Consider the following 13,087-nt stretch of genomic DNA (forward strand, 5'->3'; position numbering starts at 1 on the left):
TTACATCTAATTATGGTCTTTTCTTTTCCACTTAAAGAAGCCCTTTTAACATTTAGTGATGATGGACTGCTTTAACTTTTTTTGTCTGGGAAACTCTTTATCTTTCTTTACATTCTAACTGATAACCGTGCTGAACAGTGTATTTTGAGTTGTAGGTTTTCTCCTTTTAGCTCTTAGAATATGTCATGCCACTCCCTTCTGACCTGCAAAGTTTTTGCTGTGAAATCAGCTGGTAGCCTTGTGAAGTTTTTCTTGTATGTAAATTGTCACTTTTGTCTTGCTGTTTTAAAAATTCTTTCTTCATTTCTAACCTTTAACATTTTAATCATATGTTGTGGTGTGGACCTCCTTGGGTTCATCTTTTTTGGAATTTTCTGTGCTTCCTGAACTTGGATGTCTATTTTCTTCTCCAGGTTAGGCAGGTTTTCAACCATTATTTCTTCAAATAATGTTCTTATTTGTTCTCTCTTCTCCTTCTGGAACCCTTAATAGGTGAATGTTTGTTTGCTTGATGTTGTCCAAGTGATACCTTAACCTATCCTCATTTTTTTTTTTTTTTCAGATTTTATGTATTTATTCGACAGAGAGAGACAAAGTGAGAGAGGGAACACAAGCAGGGAGAGTGGGAGAGAGAGAAGCAGGCTCCCTGCTAAGCAGGGAGCCTGATGCAGGGCTCGATCCCAGGACCACCTGAGCCGAAGGCAGATGCTTAACCGACTGAGCCACCCAGGCGTCCCTATCCTCATTTTTAAAAATTCTTTTTTCCTTTTGCTTTTCAGCGTGGGTGCTTTCTATTACCTTGTCTTCCAGATTATTGATCCCTTTTTCTACATCTGCTAATCTACTCTTGATTTCTTCTAGTGTATTTTTCATTTCATGTATTGTATTCTTTAACTTGGATTGATTTTGGTTTAATATTTTCTGTTTGTTGAAGTTCTCATTGAGTTCCTCCACTCTTCTCTCCAGTTCAGTGAACATCTTTACAGTGATTATTTAAAGTCTTTCTCATGCATATTGCCTATCTCTGTTTCATTTAGATCTTTTTCTGAAGTTTTATCTGAACATATTCTTTCATTTGGAGCATATTCGTATGTCTCCCCATTTTGCTTGACTCTCTATGTCTAGGAATTAGGCAAAATAGCTACTTCTAAAATTGAAAGAATGGCGTTTGTATGGTTGTCCTCTGTGTAGACTATGTGTCCGGTGACTTTGGCTGGCTGGAGATGTGACTGGCAAGGGGTGGGGGTCCTGGGGCACTCTGTGCTGGGGCTGCCCTGGGAGATGGCTGGAGTGGTGCCAGGGCTCTCCACACAAAAGGTTCCTCGGCAGGATAGCTGAAGCTGAAATGGGTACAAACGGGGGGGGGGGGGTCCCAGGGCTCTCTGCACAGAGGGCACCTTGGCAGGACAGTTGAAACTAAAGTGCATGTTGGCCAGGGGGGGCCCTAGGCTCTTTGTGCAGAGGGCATCCTGGCAGGACAGCTGAAGCTGAAGTGGGTGCAGGCTGAAGTGTCCAGGGTGCTTAGTGCTGGGGGTCCCCTGGTGGGGCTCTGAGCTCCAAAGCTGGGGTGTCTCGGGACACTCTGCACAAGGGGCGGGGTGCCCTACTGGGCTGGCCCGAACCAAGGCAGGGATGGGATGGAGTGTTAGGTGCTCTGTGCAGGGTGTGCTACCTGGAACTGAGGTGGGCATGGACCAGGGGTTTCTGGGGGAGCTCTGTGCAGAGGGCATCTTGGTGGGGCGGCTGGACCCGAAACAGGCATAATCCAGGAGGACCTGGAGCGCTCAATGCTAGGAGTGCTCTCTCAAGCCATCTAGAGCCAAAGCTGCGTGGGTTTGCAGTTTCTGTGGTTTGGAGCCTCAGCTGCAGCTGTAGTGAGCCCTTACCAGGTGTGTTTCAGTGTAGGGGCCACCTGGGGGCCACAGCTGGGGCTGGCCTGGGATGGGGCTCAGGGCGCACTGAGGCGGTAGGCTGGCTGGGGAGCCCAGACCCTGCTCCCATCCACGCTATTAAGGGGGAACACAAACTGTGGTGCTGGGCAGCCCCTCTGTCCTGGGGAGAGTTCCAGCAGCTCTCCTGCCATTTGGCAGCATTCCAGGGCTGGTTCCTCTGTATTCTAGTTGCTCTTTTATTTTTTTATTTATTTTTAAAGATTTTATTTATTTGACAGAGAGAGACACAGCGAGAGAGGCAACACAAGCAGGGGGAGTGGGAGAGGGAGAAGCAGGCTTCCTGCGGAGCAGGGAGTCCAATGCGGGGCTCGATCCCAGGACCCTGGGATCCTGACCTGAGCCAAAGACAGACGCTTGACGACTGAGCCACCCAGGCACCCTCTAGTTGCTCTTTTAAACTATGTTTTCTTTTTCCCCGGGCATCTGGGGCTGGCGTGAGCTAGGGACCTGTGCTGGCTGAGGCAGCTGGCTGGCTACAGCGCCCAGAAGCTGTTCTCAGCTGTGCTGTCAAGGTGGAGGGTGACCGTAAACCAGGGTGCTTGTAGCCCCTTGGGCCCGGGGCATTCCGGTAGTTCTCCCACCGTTTGGCCGGGGTAGTTAGGGACTGGCTCCTCTAAATTCTAGTTGTCCTTTTATTTAAAAAAAAATTTTTTTTTAAAGATACTACTTATCAGAGAGAGAGAGAGAGAGAGAAGCACACACAAGCCATGGGAGGGGAGCAACAGAGGGAAAGGGAGAAGCAGACTCCCCACTGAGCATTGAGCCCGATGTGGGGCTCGATCCTAGGACCCTGGCATCATGACCCGAGCCGAAGGCAGACGCTTAACTGACTGAGCCACCCAGGCGCCTCTAGTTGTCCTTTTATTTATTTATTTATTTATTTATTTATTTATTTATTTATTTATTTATTTTAAAGATTTTATTTATTTTTGAGAGAGAGAGAATGAGAGAGAGCGAGTACATGAGAGGGGGGAGGGTCAGAGGGAGAAGCAGACTCCCTGCCGAGCAGGCAGCCCGATGCGGGACTCGATCCAGGGACTCCAGGATCATGACCTGAGCCGAAGGCAGTCGCTTAACCAACTGAGCCACCCAGGCGCCCCTCTAGTTGTCCTTTTAAACCTCAGTGTTTTTTTCTGTGCCCCCATCCCTCAGTAGCATCCCTCCCCACAGCAGTTCGCATTGTCCGGGGTGAGAGTTCCCTTCATGATGGTGTCTCCTCTCTTGCTATCCTCTGTGTTGTCTGTCTTCTATTGTGCAGAAGATATTGGGTCAGTCCTCAGTTCTTCTTTAGGAGGAAATGCTCTAAAAATAGGTGTAGATTTGGTGTGGCCCCAGAGGAGGTAAGTTTAGGGTCTTCCTACAATCACCATCTTGGACTGGAACCGAGTTTCTCTTCTCATTCTTACTGGTAGTGTGGGTATAGAGTTGTTGTTTGGACACAGTTTTCTCCCAGAATTTTATTTATTTATTTGACAGAGAGACAGCAAGAGAGGGAACACAAGCAGGGGGAGTGGGAGAGGGAGGAGCAGGCTTCCCGCAGAGCAGGGAGCCTGATGTGGGGCTTGATCCCAGGACCCTCGGATCATGACCTGAGCTGAAGGCAGACACTTAACAACTGAGCCACCCAGGCGCCCCAATGTCTCAGAGTTTTAAGGGGTGGATGAAAATGTCACAATATGAAATTCTTTTTAAAAAAATAAAAGGGGCACCTGGGTGGCTCAGTTGGTTAAGTGTCCGACTCTTGATTTCAGCTCAGGTCATGATCTCAGAGTCGGGCTCTGTGCTGGGCCTGGAGCCTGCTTAAGATTCTCTCTCCTTCTCCCTCTGCCCCTCCCTGCTCACACGCTTGCTCTCTCTCTCATTCTCTTAGAAAGTACGAGTACCCTATGATCTTAACCATGCATAGAAATAGGACTGTGACTAAAGACAGCATAATGTTAACAGTGGCTGTATTCTCTGCAGACTGATGTAATGGGTGACCACTTTTTATATCTTCCTGTATTTTGCAAATATTTTATGAAGGGTATTTTCTTTTATAATCAAGGAAATGTTTAAAAATACTAAGCCATTTTGATGGATCTGGTACTCCTAATACAGATAGGATGGCAAAAATATAAAACATTAGCATTAATAATTAATTGCATTGGAGGTGTTTTTGTACCCAATATGGAGCTCGAACTTATGACCTCGAGATCGAGTCGTGAGCTCCATCGACTGAGCTGACTGGGCGCCCCTCTACATGCTTTTTCAAACTCTGGTGATCAAGATCAAAAAGACAAAGTTATTTTTTCTTTTTTTGGAATTTCAGTTGTAGACTCTCTTTCTTTGAGTTTTATGGGATAGTGGTGCTAGAGACCAGATTCTTTAATAGAAATAAGGTGTTTTTTTTTGTGATGGGCTTAGAAAAAACACAGCATGCAGAAGGAGACACGGAGGTATGATTGCTTAGTTCAGATGTCTTGTCAGTACTTGGCCTTTTTTAAAAATAGCTCTGTTGAGCTATAATTCACATACTCTACAGTTGACCTGTTTTAAACGTACAGTTCAGTGGTTTTCAGTATATTCAGAGTTGCGCAACCGTTCCCACATCTAGTACATTTTTATTAACCCCCGAAGAAACCCCACGTCCTTAGTCATCAGCCCCCGATCCCCTTGCCCTCCGGCAGCACCTGGGAATCACTAATCTATCTTCTGTCTCTATGGACTTGCCCCCTGTGGACATTTCATATAAATAGGATCATACAATCTGTGGTCCTTGGTGACTGGCTTCTTTCTGTGCTTTAGCTGTTAATCCTTTGTTTGGAGAGCTGCGGAGTCTGCCAGAGGTGTTCTGCTACGGGTTTTGTTACCTCCCAGTAGTCTGCAGGTAATGTGAGATCGTGAACTTCAAGTGGCTTTTCAACTTCGAGCAAAAAGAAAGGGCGACCGTTTCAGGGAATTTTGTTACGGGTATTTTGATGCCCTGTTTAAACATGATGCTGCTCAAGATTTTTTTTAAATGGTTTTAATAACATAATCCAAGCTCCGCCTATTCAAAAAATATAATTTGGTGAGTTTTGCCGGATTTATATATCCATGAAATGATCACCAGCATCAGGATAAGGTATATTAGCTGCCCTCTCCAAAAGTTTCCTTGTATCCTTAGTAATCCATCTCTTATTCTCCCCTATCAGATCCCTGGGGCTGTTACTTGTTTTTTGAAAAAAAAAATATGTGTTAAACGAGAGAATAGTTAGGAGTCAGTGGTGAGAGGCAGCGTGTGTGAAGGCTACCTGGGTGACCTTGTGTACGCGCCGTCACTGTTTGTTTTCCTCTGTAAATGGACATAGTTAATAGGAGCTACCTGCAGTTATGGGAGGTACCAGATTAAACATTATTTAATTCCCTCCCTCTCTCCGCCTTCAGTGTTGGAAAGGATACCACATAACATTCGTTACTGTTCAGTAACCCTAACTCTACCAACTTTGAGAACTGATTTGAAAAATTTACACTCATTCATCCAACAGGTTTTATTGAGCACGTGATGTGTTCGTCACTGCCCCGTGCATTGGGCACTGTGGCTGATTCCAAGTTGAGTAAGACATGAGACACATCCTGTGTACATTCAGCCAGGGTTTGGGCAGAATATCCACGGATGGTGTGTGAACAAAGTGGCGTGGAGGTTGAGCGGTTGGAGTGACTGTCCCTGTCTGTGGGGACTCCGTCTTGGCCCCGTGAAGGGCACGTAGTTAGATGACGGCCTCCAAGGGATTAGAGAGAAGGCATTTTAACCTGAGAAGGGGGATCACTATTGTGCAGGGCTCTCAAGCAGCCCCCGTGTAGGTGGGACCCAGTCTGCCGGAGTTGGGTGAAACAGTGGAAGGGAAAATGAGGGAGTCCACCGGCAGGCTTCCTACTGGACTGAGGAGGCGAGTCGGGTTTTGTCAATCAGTAGAGTCCGTAAAGATGTTCCAGTAAGGGACAGAGTTACACTGTAAGTGGACTGTTTTTGAGGTGGCTCTTGTGTACGGCTTGAGTTTGACAGTAAGACAGTTGAGCATCAAGGAAGACTGGAACGTGTCTGGATAGTCTTCAGGATCTTACCTAGATTAGTGACTATGAGAAAGGAAACAGGCGAGAACGTCGTCGGTGCCTGAGTGGTTGTCGGGGCTGCAGTTTCTTTCCCCATCTAGAATACTTACGGAGTGCTTACAGCGTGCTGGCCGCTCCTAATACGGTCCCCACAACAGTGAAGTGTTGGTATAATGTACCCATTTTTCAGATGAGGAAATTAAGGCGTAGAGTGGCTAAGACGCATCTTTGTTGTCCTCCGCTTCTGCTGTTCCTGCTTTTCCCCCATCATGGCCTTTCTCCCACTCACACCACCTGCGACCTTTCGGCTCTCCGCCAGCATCTCCCCACGATCCCTCTCTGGCCGCTCTCACTGCCGTCTCCTTTGTTCGGTCTCGTCGGTCACCGCAGCTGTTGTGACACTTTCCAGGTCATAGTTTGCACTCTAAAAGTGTTTTCTCTAAACCTAAATTGGGACAAGTCTCTCTCTTTTTTTAATTCATTTATTAGCATGTGTATGTGCACACAAATGAGTGGGGGGAGGGGTAGAGGGAGAGACTCTCACGCAGACTCCCCGCTGAGTGCAGAGGCCGAGGTGGGGCTCCATCCCACGACCCTGAGATCATGACCTGAGCCGAAATCAAGAGTCGGATGCTTAACCGACTGAGCCACCCAGGCACTGCCCACCCCCCCTTTTTAAGATGCTTCCTGTCCCTGGGTGGACTATGGCATTCAAGGCTCTGACTGTGTTCTGATCCTTTATGGATTGTCCCCTGCCCCCAAACGCCACGTTCCTGTTTGGCTCTCTGCCTTTGCTTGGGCATTTTCTCCACCTGAAATGACCTCCTTCCTTTCCTCTGCGTCATGAATTTCTCATCCGTTCCTCAGCAGCTCACACAGGTTACTTACTGTGTCCATGATGCCTTGGGCACCTGGGCTCTTCATTCCTCCTTATTGGGCTGTAGCCTGTCTTGTATTTTCCTTGATTATCCAATACCAGACTCTTCTCAAAATTGATGTGTGGCAACTTACAAAAATAGATGGAGGAGTAAAAAATCAGACTGATGAACACAGAAGAGCACACAGACTCTTAGGGTAGAGAAGTAAAGCCAGGATTAAAGGTAGTGTAGGAACGTGTGATGTCACAAGCGCGGAAGGAGCCTTACCCCCACTTCCTAGTCCAAGCACAGAGGGAAGCATAAACTGGTAAGAGTTTTCCCGGTGGCAGTCAAATGCATAAAGCCAGTTGCTCTGGAGAAGAGCTTTTCCTGTTACTGAGGCTTGAGAGAAATGTTTCTGGGGTGGGTGAGGAGGTGGGGAGGGAGGTTGGAGGTGTAGCAAGTCTTAAACACATCCCTCCAGCACGTGGACGGCCAGGTTCATGGAGCGTCTTCCTGTAAGAGACCTCGATACAGCGGTCAAGCGTAATGCCAAAGCACCATTCAGACAACAGTTTTCTACAAGCCAGGACGGTGACCCCAAAACAGAGCCGCTTCTTGTTCTCGCTTCCAAGGAGAAAATGTAGAATAACTAAAGGAATTAATACTTCTGTTTTTACATCTGTTCACCCCCCAAAGCAATCACCTTCCCACAGGCAGGGACCACGTTCCTCTGTGGCTTGCTCGGTGGCGGAAAGCCTTAAGGGTGAGGAATGGGGAGAGCCCTCTGTGCCGGGGGAGGGGGGTCGCCGGGGTATCAGCACCACGCTCCGCTTTGAGCTGTGCGTGCTCAGAAAGTCAGATTCGTATCTGAGATGCAATATCTGCCAAGAAATGGCTGTAAGTTCTCTTGACTATCCAGGGGCTGACCTGCCTCTGAGACCGTTTTCGCAGCAGATGCACCGGCCAGGTGAAGGGGCGATGGCAGACTGGCTGGGCCGGTTCTCTTCCAGCACTTAGAGGAGAGAGCTTTTCAAAAGGTTCATATATTCAGCAGTGCTCCAAGGGGCCAATTCAATTTTCCCCTTGTCTCCTGCATTTGGAACTAAGACCTTACACTGTCATGATTCTAGAGTAGGATTCAGAAAGAAGTATGCATTTTCAAGTGAAAAGCAAAAAAAAGCACATTTATTGAATGAGGTCAGTTCTCCCCAAATAGCCCTTTCTCTCTCTAATTTGTATCAATATATGTTCTGACATACCTCCCCCCCACCCCCAACGGCTGCTTTTCTACTCTCTCTCTGCACAGGAACTTGATAAAGAGCTCCCAGTGCTGAAGCCGTATTTTATCGATGACCCTGAGGAGGCTGGAGTGAGGGAGGCCGGCCTGAGGGTCACGTGGCTGGGACACGCCACGGTGATGGTGGAAATGGACGAGCTCATCTTCCTCACCGACCCCATCTTCAGCTCTCGCGCTTCACCGTCGCAACATGTGGGTCCAAAGCGGTTCCGTCGTGCCCCCTGCACCGTCAGCCAGCTGCCCCCGATAGACGCTGTCCTCATCAGCCACAACCACTACGACCACCTGGACTACAATTCCGTCATCGCTCTGAATGAGCGATTCGGTCAGGAGCTGAGATGGTTCGTGCCTCTGGGTCTCCTCGACTGGATGCAAAAGTGTGGCTGCGAGAACGTGATCGAGCTGGACTGGTGGGAGGAGAATTGTGTCCCCGGACACGATAAGGTCACCTTTGTCTTTACCCCTTCCCAGCACTGGTGTAAAAGGACTCTCATGGATGACAACAAGGTTCTGTGGGGCAGCTGGTCTGTCTTGGGGCCCTGGAGTCGGTTTTTTTTCGCAGGAGACACTGGCTATTGCGCGGCTTTCGAGGAGATAGGAAAAAGGTTTGGACCTTTTGACCTTGCAGCTATTCCCATCGGAGCGTATGCACCAAGGTGTGTAGACTTCCCGAGAAGGCAGCCCTGCTCTGTAATGAGTGGCCTGAACTCTAAAGGAGTTCCGAGTTTGTGATAATTTGGGGTTATCATTTGTGATTTGAATAGTGGGCTTTTGTTATGGTGGTGGTTATTGGGGGGGGTGGGGCAGATTCAGTTACATTTCTTGTAAAGTATGTCAGTCCATCATATCCATTAGATAATGACTCAGAATTGAAGATTCTATCACCAGGAAAGCTGGGCCAAGGTTTAAAGAATTGCTACAACCTAGCTACAAGTTCAGGTACCATTCTGACTCGGGTTAAACCGATCAGCCCCTAAGCAGAGCTGAACTAGCTCTTGTTCTTCACGTAGAGGACACTCTCCATGACCACGTTGCGCTCCGTGTCCGGCGAGCCCCCGTCCCCAGGCCTATAGCTCTCCTGCGTCGGGCAGAGAAAAAGCAAGGAATCCTAGCAGCGCATCCCTTGCACTGGTCTCGTGTCACTCAGCGCTGAATGGCCCCGTTGTACGCTCCTCACCCACAGTGGGAGCTGTTGAAAGGTCACACTGGCACTGGGGACCCACAGCCCTGCCTGTGCTTTCCTTCATATCGTCTAAGGGAAAGAGGTGATTTCAGAGAATTCAGTTCGATTTCAGCTAACGCTGGGTAACAGGTACAAGTTAAGAGAAAATAAGCACTAATAGTAAAAAAAATGTTTTCTTTCCTAAAGTACGGGCACAGATGGAGAATTGTATGGAGGATGGCATTTAATTTCAGCATTCCTACAAGCAGGAAAAACACTAACTCAAAAATGAATTGAGCAAATCTGATCATTAGTTTCCATCTGATTTTGTTATGACTTTTAAAGTTCGCTAAAACCATTTCTTTTTTTTTTAAAGATTTTATTTATTTATTTGACAGAGAAAGACAGCGAGAGAAGGAATACAAGCAGGGGGAGTAGAAGAGGGAGAAGCAGGCTTCCCGCAGAGCAGGGAGCCCGATGTGGGGCTCGATCCCAGGACCCTGGGACTATGACCTGAGCCGAAGGCAGATGCTTAACGACTGAGCCACCCAGGCGCCCCACTAAAACCATTTCTTCACTGTCTTTATTAATCCTTATTTTGCCCCTTTTTTTTTCCTAGTTTCTTTAAGGGGCTAGATACTTCTACCTTATTTTTAAAAATTATTATCTATCAGTAGTCTTTGAACTTCACTTTTTCACTTAGTTCTAATGAAATCTCTCAAAAAACATCAACCTGTTTACAAATCAATTTCATACAGTATTGCTCTTCACTCAATGTATTCTTAATATATTAGAATACCTTATTTGTAATTGTGAAGATTTTTCCTGTGTCACAATATATAAAGGTCCTGTGTACGTGACGGTATAACATCCCTCGCGGCATTCCCCCTTTCTGCCTGCGTTGCAGCTGTCTTCTTCCTAAGCTGGGAGCAGGCCAGGAGCGCAGTATTTGCTCTGAGAGAATGAGACTGTGGTGGCCTCTGCTGTGTAATCCATCTCTCTGGTCGGTACTAACAGTTTTAGAAATAAGCTTATCAACAGAACTTCAGAGTACTCCATAAATGTACGATGATTACACCCAAACAGCTTTCAGTAGTATCCCTGTGGGGATCTCCTGTCACCAGATATTCTATCCAGGCTGGCTAGGAAGTTTTGTTTATTCGTGTTTTTTTCTTTCTTTTTCTTTTTTTAAGTAAGCTCTATACCCAACATGGGGCTTGAACTCACGACCCCAGGGTAAAGAGTTGCTTGCTTTTCCGACTGAGCCAACCAGGCGCCCCAGGATGTTAAATTTTTATTGTAACTTTTACCCAAAATAAAAATTTTATATTTCAGATAGACATAAAGGTGGAAAAGAATATGTCCATCCCCTTGATTGGCTGTAGGAGTTTAAAAAAAAAATCAGTAGAAACACCAAAAACTATTTGCATCTTGCCCCGATTCTGAGTGTCAGGAGACAGGACAGTGCTTCTCTAATCCGCTGTTGAGTCGAACACAGTGGCTTTGTCTCTAGGCTCCCCGGGGGCCCGGCAGCTCCTAACAGTAAATAACAACCCTTTAGCTGTCGCAGATGAACTTCTCCGTGGTGCACTCTGTAAAACGCAGAAGCACCTGTGTTGAGTCCCGGTCCACGAGTCTTGGCTGCGGCCGAGCTGGGAGTAGCAGACCTGAGCTCCACACCCCAGCATCGGGTAGAGCTGGGGTCCACATGCAGGCCCCCGCCTCCTGAGCCCTGCTCTTGCGTAGGCATCGGGCAGCCTTGCACTGTTTCCACACTCTCTCCCCATAGTCCCCCTCAGGTGCCCTCCCTCTTCTTGCTAAATCCTGCACCTCACTGCTCAGTTGTATGGTGTTTAAATAAAATCCTTGAATAGCAATTGATTTTTTTTTCTCCCAGTCTCTAAATATCCTACACTAATTTTTGTTTGCTTTTTGCTTTAGCAAATTAAAAAAAAAAAAATGGTTTCAGCAAGTTATTCAAGTTCTCTTGAATTGTGCTTTTTGGCTTCTATTCTTGACCCATTAGTTTCTTTGATTCATACCAGGATTGCAAAGTATCTACTTTTTAAAGTAAGAGTAAGACAAACCTTCAGAATAAATGCTTGTGAAACAACATCTTGCCTCGCAAAGGGGAGCTTTGCTTGAGACTTAGCTATTGTGTAGCAGTTTGTGTAAGATTTTTGCTTATTTTGTATTCCAGCAGAAAAGTGGACTCAAAACAGATGGTTTTGCCTGTCGTACTGCCGTGCAGAACCTTTAAAGGTTGATTAAATGAAGCAGTAATTAGAATTTAGTGTGTATTTCAAAGGCCAGAATTAATAAATTGCTGTTTTATCAGGTGGTTTATGAAATACCAACATGTAGACCCAGAAGAAGCTGTAAGGATTCACATTGACGTTCAGACAAAGAAATCTGTGGCAATTCACTGGGGAACTTTTGCCTTAGCAAATGAGGTGAGTTTGATTGTGGTAAACATCACTTTGGTTATGTGCTTGCCCTAAGAGGATTCCAGCGTCAGCACCCCTGCACTATGCCCAGAGGCCGGACTGGAATCAGACCCGCCCAGCCCTCACATGCATTAAGGGGATCGATCACATTATTTAGTAAAACAGTATTTATATACAGTGGGGAAAAAAAACCTCATTACATGCTGTGCTTTTGGCTTATTTCTGTAAACGAAGCATGCATTTATAGAACCAAACGTGTATAGTCTTGGAAAATAGAAAAAATGAACCATTATGTCCTCCCCCTCAAGGGGGCTTTTTTTCTACAGAAGATGTATGCGGGGTGTATGTAACTCTAAAACAGGTGTGGGAAGAAGTACTTCACTGTGGGACAAAGTGGTCTCACGAGTCATGGACTGTTACTGATTTGGAGGGATCAGGGAGGGAGGGCTTCCTGGAAGAGGGGACATCTGACCTTCCCTGTGAGAATGCATTTCAAGAGGAGGAAGGGGGCAGAGCATAGGATCAGAGGCAGCAAGCGAAAGGGGAATGGTGAGACTTAGTTCAGCCAGAGTATGGCTGTGACATGGAGGGCCATGGGGGACGTGAGGCTGGACAGCTGGGAACTTTTTAGGACTATGTTATTCATCCAGTAAACAGTGATTGAGTGCTGTGTGCCAGGTGTTGGGATAAATGGTGGTTTTATTCCTAAACTGGCACAGAAGAGCTGATTTTTTTCCCGTGAGGTAGATGAATCCTAGAACTCTTATCAGCCAGGTTCTGGGATTAAGCAGAGGGATGGCAAAAAAAAAAAAAAAAAAATTTCTCCTTTCCTGGATCCGGGGCCTACCCTAAGCAAAATTTAGAAATGGATGCTTGAACTTGGCATCTTCTGCTTTGCTTTGTGTGGCCTCCTCCACATCGCAGGGCTATGCTGTGGGCACCCTGTGTTTTCAGGCTGTCCTAGGCGCTCCCTCTGCGCTGTTCCTGGCCTGCCCCCTCCCTCCAACCCCTGTCTGAATTCCCAGCCCCGAATCACGCTGGGGTGGGGGGGGCGAATGAATGAATGACCCTGGGGCCTGGGAGGACGAACGAGACAGGAGGACGCGTGTGGATGTGAAGAGGAACTGGGATCCTGGCTTCCTGTGGCATACTGTACCATTCGGTGGCCATTTCTTACTCTATATATGTATCTTGTGTGTGTATTCCACGTATATAGATCTAGATAACGTGTGTATGTTCCATGTACGATCTACACCGAGACTTAGATGAAGTCCTGCTATTTTATTAAACCTGTTCAA

The 13,087-nt window shown here is 46.9% G+C and overlaps 1 protein-coding gene across 5 annotated transcripts in view; it reads left to right on the top strand.

Moving 5' to 3' along the window:
* NAPEPLD (N-acyl phosphatidylethanolamine phospholipase D) overlaps positions 1-13,087 on the top strand; it is a 56,831-nt gene that overhangs the window by 36,885 nt on the left and 6,859 nt on the right. For 4 of the 5 annotated variants that reach the window (XM_078060045.1, XM_078060044.1, XM_036067475.2 and 1 more), the window contains exons 3-4: positions 8,190-8,836; positions 11,681-11,795. In XM_078060045.1, coding sequence (XP_077916171.1) covers positions 8,190-8,836; positions 11,681-11,795 — 762 coding nt within the window. The other variant, XM_078060046.1, reaches the window with a different exon arrangement.

The sequence above is a fragment of the Halichoerus grypus genome, chromosome 12, assembly GCF_964656455.1.
Source record: "Halichoerus grypus chromosome 12, mHalGry1.hap1.1, whole genome shotgun sequence".
NCBI lineage: Eukaryota > Metazoa > Chordata > Mammalia > Carnivora > Phocidae > Halichoerus > Halichoerus grypus.